The 9345-nt window shown below is 35.3% G+C and overlaps 2 protein-coding genes across 3 annotated transcripts; both read left to right on the forward strand.

Moving 5' to 3' along the window:
- Positions 1–1589: 1589 nt before the first annotated feature.
- Positions 1590–5288, forward strand: LOC132190537 (crocetin glucosyltransferase 3-like). 2 transcript variants are annotated; one of them, XM_059605557.1, is made up of 4 exons: positions 1590–2192; positions 2410–2778; positions 3294–3814; positions 5220–5288. In XM_059605557.1, exons 1-4 carry the CDS (start codon positions 1595–1597, stop codon positions 5226–5228), a joined length of 1497 nt encoding a protein of 498 aa, XP_059461540.1. In that variant the 5' UTR covers positions 1590–1594; the 3' UTR covers positions 5229–5288. The 2 variants fall into 2 exon arrangements, with proteins under 2 accessions (XP_059461540.1, XP_059461539.1); XM_059605556.1 differs by lacking the exon at positions 5220–5288 and having other exon boundaries at positions 3294–3838.
- A 1274-nt stretch (positions 5289–6562) lies between these two features.
- Positions 6563–9345, forward strand: LOC132190391 (crocetin glucosyltransferase 3-like). Its single transcript, XM_059605366.1, has 3 exons — positions 6563–7496; positions 7727–8095; positions 8655–9345. Exons 1-3 carry the CDS (start codon positions 6899–6901, stop codon positions 9194–9196), a joined length of 1509 nt encoding a protein of 502 aa, XP_059461349.1. The 5' UTR covers positions 6563–6898; the 3' UTR covers positions 9197–9345.

Genomic DNA, 9345 nt, shown 5'->3' on the forward strand with positions numbered 1-9345 from the left:
TAATCATAGATAGCATGTGAGAGGTGTTGGCAAACGGAAAGATTACATCATTGAACCTAATCTTGCAAAAGAACAGCAGCATTAAGGGCCATAATTCTTAATCCAGAATTAAAGTTTTATTAATAGGTAGTACTGGATGGTAATGCTCTCTACTAAACCACGTGGCCACTGCCTAGCAAAGAGAATTTAAATAAAAAAAAGGGTTGCTTCCGATCATTCTAAGAAAGACGTTGAGAGGTGTTATACATTCTCTTTCGGTCATTCTCCTTATCTTTATAAATCCAATAATAATTTTAAAAATCTGAAGGATGAGAGGAGAACCAAGAGAAAAATAAATTATTTCTAAAAGAAAAAATAATAATAAATTAAATTGTTTCATGCGGCGCCTCAATTGGTAAGTGTATGATTCCCACGTTATATTAGAATTCCTTGATTGACAATTATTTGTACGAAATTTATCCTTAATTAATCCTAATATTCAAATGAAAAAACAAAAGCAATTCCACTAGTTGAGGTTTGCTCGTATATTATTATAATTCTATTAGCTGTTTTTTATATGAAATTTATTCTCGTTATCCACAAACAAACACAAGCTTAAGTTTTTCTCTAAAATCCATAACTAATCGATTTATTTAAACAGTAATAACTTATTTAAATAAAAAGTTAAAAAAAAAAAAATTGTTTTGTATTAATTTTTTTATTTGAATAATAATAAAAAATAATTAATATGATATAAAAGATAAAAAATTAAAAATTAAATTTTAAATAAATAGTATGGAGCCACTTTTGGCCATGGTCAAACATAGCGGTAATTGGTAAATAAAGTCTCATCTCACTCTCATGTCAATTTTGATTGCTTAATAATAATAATAATAATAATAATAAAATAAACTTGGACCCATGAATCAAACTAAAATCTTGAGAGATTTGATCCAGTCATGACCATGACGATGTTACTTTCTTTATTAAGAAATCAGAAAATAAAAAATGAACTAAATTAAATGGATTAATAGAAGGGGGGCTAATTAATTTTTAATGTAAAGATGTAAATATAGGTGAGAGAATAACTTCTATCAAGTTTCGACATAAATTAAAATTTTTGTGCCTTCCAATAAAAGATTGACAAATCAGCGTAAAATGCCTTAAGCAAAATAAACAAAAACCTGAAACCTAGAAAACTTATTTCCCACTTTTCCTATTTCCCACAAAAAACATGTTTTGATTTATTTTGCTTAAAATGTTCCAAGTTGATTTGTCAAATCCTCATTAGATGGCACGGAAGTCTTGATTAGTGTTTATTCTCAATAGGTAGCAAGCATTTTGATTGATGAATTATTTTATTTCCAAGATTTTATTTTATTTTATTTACCGTATATATAATATCAACATATTCATTACTTTACCATAATATAAACCATTAAATATAACAAAATAAAATTCTCACCTTAAAATAACATTTCTCCATTTTAAGTTCACAATTTCTTAAGGAATTTCGGTAAGATTGAAGAAATCAAGACACGCGTGAAAGACATTCTATTTCTACCTCCCCTCACGCTTTGAACAAACCCCAAACTTAATTGTGAAAAGAATCAAAATGGGCTCTCGTGGGCAGCACATTCTACTGCTACCCTTCTTGGCTCATGGCCATCTCATCCCATTCCTCGCACTAGCAAGGCAACTCCAACAAACAAAGGGCTTCACCATCACCATTGTAAGCACCCCCCTCAACATTCAATACCTCAAATCCACCATTTCCTCCGATTCGCCTAACATCCACCTCGCCGAGCTCCCTTTCTGCAGCACCGACCACGGTTTACCACCCAACGCTGAGAATACCGAGAACTTGTCTCCGCATAACGTGCCAACCCTCTGCCATGCATCGGTGACACTCGAAGCTCCTTTCCGCCGCCTAGTCCATGATATCATGGACCAAGAAGACGGCGGCCGGCCGCCTCTTTGTATAATATCCGATGTGTTCTTCGGATGGGCAGTCAATGTTGCCAAAAGTGTAGGTAGTGTGAGCATTACTTTCACCACTTGTGGCGCTTATGGCACTGCTGCTTACATGTCTTTCTGGCTGCATCTCCCACATCTTCATAGAGATTACAAAGAGTTCTTCAAGCTGCCATGGTTTCCTGATAGCCATCGCTTCCATTGCTCACAACTGAATCCATTAGCAAAAGTTGCCAACGGTATGTTAAATTACTATTTAATTTAATAAGAACGGATGAATTTGATAATCTAATTTATATTTTAACACTCTCGATCAATTCCCCTTAACACAACATGGTTTGTAGAGTGAGGATTCAAACTTGCAACTCATGAACTTTTCTTTGAAAGCATGTTAAATAATTTTTTTAAAAAAAAACAGATTAAAAAAATTTAATCATTTCATTTATATTGTAACAGGTACGGACGCGTGGTCTATGTTTATGCGGTTGCAAATTTCACTCTCTTTAGGCTCTCATGGGTGGTTGTGTAACACTGTTGAGGAAATTGAGCCTTTAGGAATGGAAGTTCTTAGAAAATATCTCAAACTTCCTGTTCGGGCTATTGGTCCTCTTCTTCCTCCGGCTGCGCTTAAGAAACCGTACTCGTCCTCTTCTTTTGGCTCCAATATATTTAAACAACGTGCCGGTAAGAAACTTGGAATATCACAAGAAAAATGCATTGAGTGGCTCAATCTACAAGGTCCAAGTTCCGTTCTATACATTTCGTTCGGTTCCCAGAACACTATCAGTGCCTCCCAAATGATGGAGTTAGCTTTAGGTTTGGAAGGTAACGGTAAATCGCCACTTATTTCAAAAGCTTAATTTATATGAATTGTTGAATTTAATCATTTTTTTTTTGTCCGTTTGGGTTTACGATTTTAAAATATTCGATTTGTAAAAATGATTGTTGAAGGCGCAATTAAGCAATTGGTAAAATCACATATTGGTTTTTAAAATCGCAATTTAAAATTTAAAATTGTGCGTTTTTTTAAAATGTACCCACTGCCTAAGATTTGAAAACATAGATTTTTTTTTTTTTAACCTTTTTAAATTATAATTTTTTAAAAACGCACTCCCAAACAATATATTTTATGCAATTTTGTTTAGAATTATACTTTTGGTCTTTCCTCACCTGTGGGCCTATGACTCTTACTTAATAGGTGGGATCTAACACGTAGAATATTTAACTGAAATGAAGAGTAAATTGTGGAGTCATGTTTGAACTCATGACATTCTCTAATATATATGTTAAATTACTCTTAAAAATTAATTAATGTAATCATTTAATTTTTATTCTAACAGGTAGTGGAAAACCTTTCATTTGGGTCCTTCGGCCACCTACTGGTTTCGACATAAAAGGTGAATTCAAGGAGGAATGGCTACCGAAAGGGTTCGAAAAGCGAATGACTGAAAGCAAACAAGGCTTATTGGTACACAACTGGGCACCGCAGTTGGAGATTTTGTCACACGAATCTACAGGAGCGTTTTTAAGCCATTGCGGGTGGAACTCGGCATTGGAGAGCTTAAGCCAGGGTGTTCCAATTATTGGGTTGCCGATGGGGGCTGAGCAGATTTACAATTCGATGATGCTGATGGAGGAGATGGGTGTGTGTGAGGAGTTGGCAAGGGGAGTGCAGAGTGATATTGTGGGGAAGGAGGTGATCATGAGGGTGATAGAATTGGTCATGGACAAGAAGAAAGGCAAAGGGAAGGAGATGCAGAAGAAGGCTTCTATCATTGGAGGGCAAATAAGAGCAGCAACCAAGGATCCAGGGGGAGAAGATGAGGGGTCTTCTCTAGTACTTGAAGCATTGAATGATTTTGTAAGTGTTTTATCTGATGCGTAGAAAATAATAAATTTTTAAAATATATTTGTTAGAATTTTGTGAGCTCAAAATAAATAATATGAATTAAACTTCTATTTTCTTATATATATAAACATTTGACTTGTAGTTGTACACAACTTGGCTGAGGTACAAATTATTCTCTTTATTGTAAGATGATATTTTATGGCGAACAATGTGTTTTGTGGATGTTTTATCTACAAAAACGAAAAGCTAATTAAGGTGATGAGAGAGCTAGACATTTTGCCTGTATAGGGGGGCAAGAGTGTCAAAGCCTTCCTTTTCAAATAAAGAAAAATTGCTAAAGTGGTTCATAGCTAGGGTTTGACCTTTTGACAAATTATTTTTTAGAGTTTAAAAGGTAATAAATCACTGCACGTGAAACGCCTACATTGCAAATAACTCCATTTGTACAATTATAAAATTATACATTTATCCTTAAAAAAATTAAAAACAAAAGAAAAATGAAAGTTGGCATTGGGGCAGACAAACCATCCCCAAAATTAAAGCGATTGAGGGTGGTTCAACCACCCCCCAAATTCAATAAAGGGGTGGCTGAGCCATTCCCCATAGCCTTGGGGTGATTTAGCCACCCCCTTTGGCCCGCTTGATGAAGTTTGGCTCCTCTAATGCTAGCTAGCTAACACCATTTTATTTTAAATTTTTTGGGGAAACTAAACTTACTTTCTTCAAATTACCATAGTACCTATTTGCAATGTCTACCGACCTCTTTCAGTTACCACCCATTCCCACGGTTAAAGGTTAGAAGGTAATTAAGTGTAATTTCTCCTAATTTTTCTGAGGTTCAATGTGCAATTTCATATTGACCTTGACGGAAAAAGGACTGGAATTTGTATAGAGAGATATTTATTATTATTACATAAGGATATATACTACATGGAGGGATTAATTGTCACTTTTTAAACTTTAAAGAGCTCTTTGTCAAAACCTCAAAAACTAGCAGTAATTTTTCCTTTAAATATAACAGGCAATAATCCTTAATTTATGTCAAAATTCACTGATTGCTAAGAAGAAAACCAAAAAGCTTGATGGTTGCAGGGAAATCATGACTTTGATCATGCCAGCTAATGTAGAAAAACATACATGGCTGGTTTGGTTTACGGAACAGACCCGTGAAATAAAATGATTATGAAAATGAATAATCATTATTTTGTTAGCCGTAGCACATCATTCCAATGAGAATAACGAATAGTTATTCCACTCTGCTGCAGTTTTTTTCTTCGTTAAGCTGCGGCTCACGAGTTGCTTCTGGCTTTTGTCTTGCTTCAATCCCTACTGTTTCACGTTTTGATCAGCACATTGCTTTGGTTTTTTCTTTGCATTTGCCACTTGTATTCTAAACTTTTGTGGCAACCCTTGACAGTGTGCTTAGGACAACAGATGACAAGCTAAAACGGAGGTGACCAGACCACTACTTATGACAACTTCGATGGGAACATCTCACATGCATGTGCAGCCTGTGCTGGCTTCATGTACATGGAATTATTTGACACAAAGTGGATTGAATTACTTATATTTGAGGAGTATTTTTATCATCGATTTTAAATATAAGGAACTGTCATGTATACGGAGCTTATATATAGACAATCAGTATATATACAGAACATAGTAAAATAGGAAAAAAGAGTACATGTCAAGAGTGCAACTTTAGGGAAAAAAATCTTGTTCGCAATTTCAAGGACAAAATTCTCTCTATTTTATTAGAAAAAAGAAAAAAAAAATACAAAATCAGTCCATATGGTTTACCTGATTTGCAATTAGATTTGTGTGTTATTAAAATAAACTCAAAGGTCCATGTGTTATGCCAACAACAATTTTCTCCATACAGTCAAATTATGTCCACTGACTTAATAGATTCAAATAGTGTGACAAGCCAATAAAATTATGACACATGTCTTATTTAAGTGTGTCATATTAATAGAATCCGTTAAATCAGTTGACCTAATTTGACTATAGGGACTAAATTATTTTTTTAGCAAATCTCAGGAACATTTGAGTTCATTTTGATACCACATGGAGTTAATTGCAAATTAGGTAAACCACATGGATTTATTTTGCAATTTTTCCTACTAAAAATTGATGAATTATTTTATAGTCTGAATTTTATTTTGTTGTACTTAACGTATATGATATCACTATTATAATATATTGTGTGAGATTTGATATTATGAGAATATATTTGTATGGATTGTAATTGATAAAATCAAATAAAAAACATTCAATACTGACTTGATTTTATCAATTATATCTTTTTGTATTCTCTCCACATCCCTATAAATAGGATTCATTTGTACTGTAAAATCATTAATTGAATAAGAGTATAATGTAACCCTTTCAGGCTTTATTCTATGGACGTATCTATTTTATTTTATTTTCGCTTTTATCTTATTTCTGCATTTATTTATGAATTTCTCCAATCACGTCATTTAAATCTATGTCACGGGTCATGACATACACAGTTAGATACAACAAAATAAAATTTTCAACGTTAAATAACTTTTCTCGATTATGAATTGAGCGTTCACAATTTTTTAGGGTTAATTGTAAGATTGAAGAAACCAAAACACTCACGTCAAATGAAGCAAACGAAAACCTGAGGGTGAAACACATTCTCCGAGAGAGAATTTGGACATTTAGGCCTTCACGGACTCACCATACAAGAAGACACTCTCCCCCCATCGTTTGAACAAATCCCAACACACCTTCGGCCAAAATTGTGATGAGAATCAAATGGGCTCTCGTGAATAGCACATTGTAATGCTACCCTTCTTGGCTCATGGCCATCTCATACCAATATTCCTCCCACATATCAACTTCACCATCACCATTGCCAGCGCCCCCCTCAACTTTCAATACCTCCAATCCACCATTTCCTCCAATTTGCCCGACATTCATCTTCCCGAGGCACCGATCACAGTTTACCGCCCAACGCCAAGAATACTAATCAGAACTTGTCTCTACATAATTGGTGACGCTTGAAGTCCCTTCACCGTTTGATCAAACTCCAACACACCTTTGGCCAAAATTGTGAAAAGGATCAAAATGAGCTCTCATGATCAGCATATCATAATGCTACCATTCTTGGCACATGGTCATCTCATACCATTCCTCGCATTAGCAAGGCAACTCCACCAAACAACTGGCTACACTATCACCATTGTCAGCACTCCCCTCAACATTCAATACCTCCAATCCACCATTTCCTCCGATTCACCCGACATCCACCTTGCTGAGCTCCCTTTTTGCAGCACCGACCACGGTTTACCGCCGAATGCTGAGAATACTGAGAACTTGTCTTTTCATAACGTTCCAATCTTTTGCCATGCATCGGTGACGCTCGAAGCTCCTTTCCGCCACCTAGTCCGTGATATCATGGACAAAGAAGGTGGCGGCCGGCCACCTCTTTGTATAATATCCGACATATTCTTTGGATGGGCGGTAAATGTTGCCAAAAGTGTGGGCAGTGTGAGCATTACTTTCACCACTTGTGGCGCTTATGGCACTGCTGCTTACATATCTTTCTGGTTGCATCTCCCGCATCTTCATAGAGATTGCGAAGAGGTCTTCAAGCTTCCATGGTTTCCTGATAGCCACCGCTTCCATCGCTCACAACTAAGTCCATTAGCAAAAGTTACTGATGGTATTGTTAAATTACTACTTATTTAAATAATAATAATAATAATAATAATAATAATAAGTTAATAAGAACGAATTAATTTGATCATTTAATTTAAATTCTAACACTTCCCATCAACTCTTCCTTAACACATGGTTTGTAAAGTCATAACCCCTATTTTGATAGCATATTAAATAATCATTTTAAGTGGATAGAAATAAATAAATTTAACAATTTAATTTATATTGTAACAGGTACAGATTTGTGTTCTACATTTGTGCGGTCACAAATTTCACTTTCTTTAGGCTCTCATGGGTGGTTGTGTAACACTGTTGAGGAGATTGAGCCTTTGGGAATGGAAATTCTTAGAAAATATCTCAAACTTTCTGTTTGGGCTATTGGTCCTCTTCTTCCTCCAGCCGCTCTTAAGAAACAGTACTCGTCCTCTTCTTTTGGCTCCAATATATTCAAACAACGTGCCGGTAAAAAACCTGGAATATCACCGGAAAAATGCATTGAGTGGCTCAATCTACACGGTCCAAGTTCTGTTCTATACATTTCATTTGGTTCCCAGAACAGTGTCAATGCCTCACAAATGATGGAGTTAGCTCTAGGTTTGGAAGGTAATGTTATCACCAATTGTCTCAAAAATTTAAGAAACAATGAATTTAATCATTTAATTTGGGTTCGTTTGAGTTTGCAATTTTAAAAATTATGATTTAAAAATGTACAATTTGAAAATGCGATTTTTAAAATTGTTGTTAAGTGGTTGGTAAAATCACACTTTGACATTTAAAATTGCTATTTAACCATTAAAATAGTGTGTTTTAAAAAATGTATTTACTTGTGAAAACACTTTCTTTTTTCACATTTTCAAATAGCAATTTTTTAAAACGCCCTAAAACGAAAGGTTTTTTGTAATTTGGTTTAAAATCGCACTTTTATTTAGCAAAATCACAATGCCAAATACACACTTATATTATAAGATTCCCCCAACGTGAAGGTTCAAACTTTCACGTAATTGATAAGAACTAATAAGTGAAATATTGAATTGAAATAAAGAGTTAATTGTGGAGTTAGGTTTGAACTCTTTGACCTCTGCTATGATATCATGTTAAATTACTACTTATCTCAAAAGCTTAAACATGGATAAATTTAATAATTTAATTTATATTCTAACAGATAGTGGAAAACCTTTCATTTGGGTCCTTCGGCCACCTACTAGTTTCAACATAAAAGGTAAATTCCGGGACGAATGGTTGCCAAAAGGGTTTGAAAAGCGAATGACTGAAAGCAAACAAGGCTTATTGGTGCACAACTGGGCACCGCAGTTGGAGATTTTGTCACATGAATCGATAGGAGCGTTCTTAAGCCATTGCGGATGGAACTCAACATTGGAGAGCTTAAGCCAAGGCGTTCCAATTATAGGGTTGCCGATGGGGGCGGAGCAGATGTACAATTCGAAGATGCTGGTGGAGGAGATGGGTGTGTGTGAGGAGTTGGCAAGGGGAGTGCAGAGTGATGTTGTGGGGAAGGAGGTGATCATGCGGGTGATAGAATTGGTCATGGACAAGAAGAAAGGCAAAGGGAAGGAGATGCAGAAGAAGGCTGCTATCATTGGAGAGCAAATAAGAGCAGCAGCCAAGGATCGAGGGGGAGACGGGGAGGGGTCTTCTCTACTTGCAGCATTGAATGATTTTGTAAGAGTTTCATCGGCTGTTTAGAAAATAAAATAAAAAAAATTTAAAGTAATAATTTTGCGAGCCCACGAAAACAAAAGCTTGTTATATATGCTTCAACACCGAACTCGTGGAATCAAACCAGAATTAACATGTCGAGTTTAGTGCAAAAGTGTTCTGATATAATATGTGTT

Source organism: Corylus avellana, chromosome ca8 (assembly GCF_901000735.1).
Source record: "Corylus avellana chromosome ca8, CavTom2PMs-1.0".
In the NCBI taxonomy this organism is placed as follows: domain Eukaryota; kingdom Viridiplantae; phylum Streptophyta; class Magnoliopsida; order Fagales; family Betulaceae; genus Corylus; species Corylus avellana.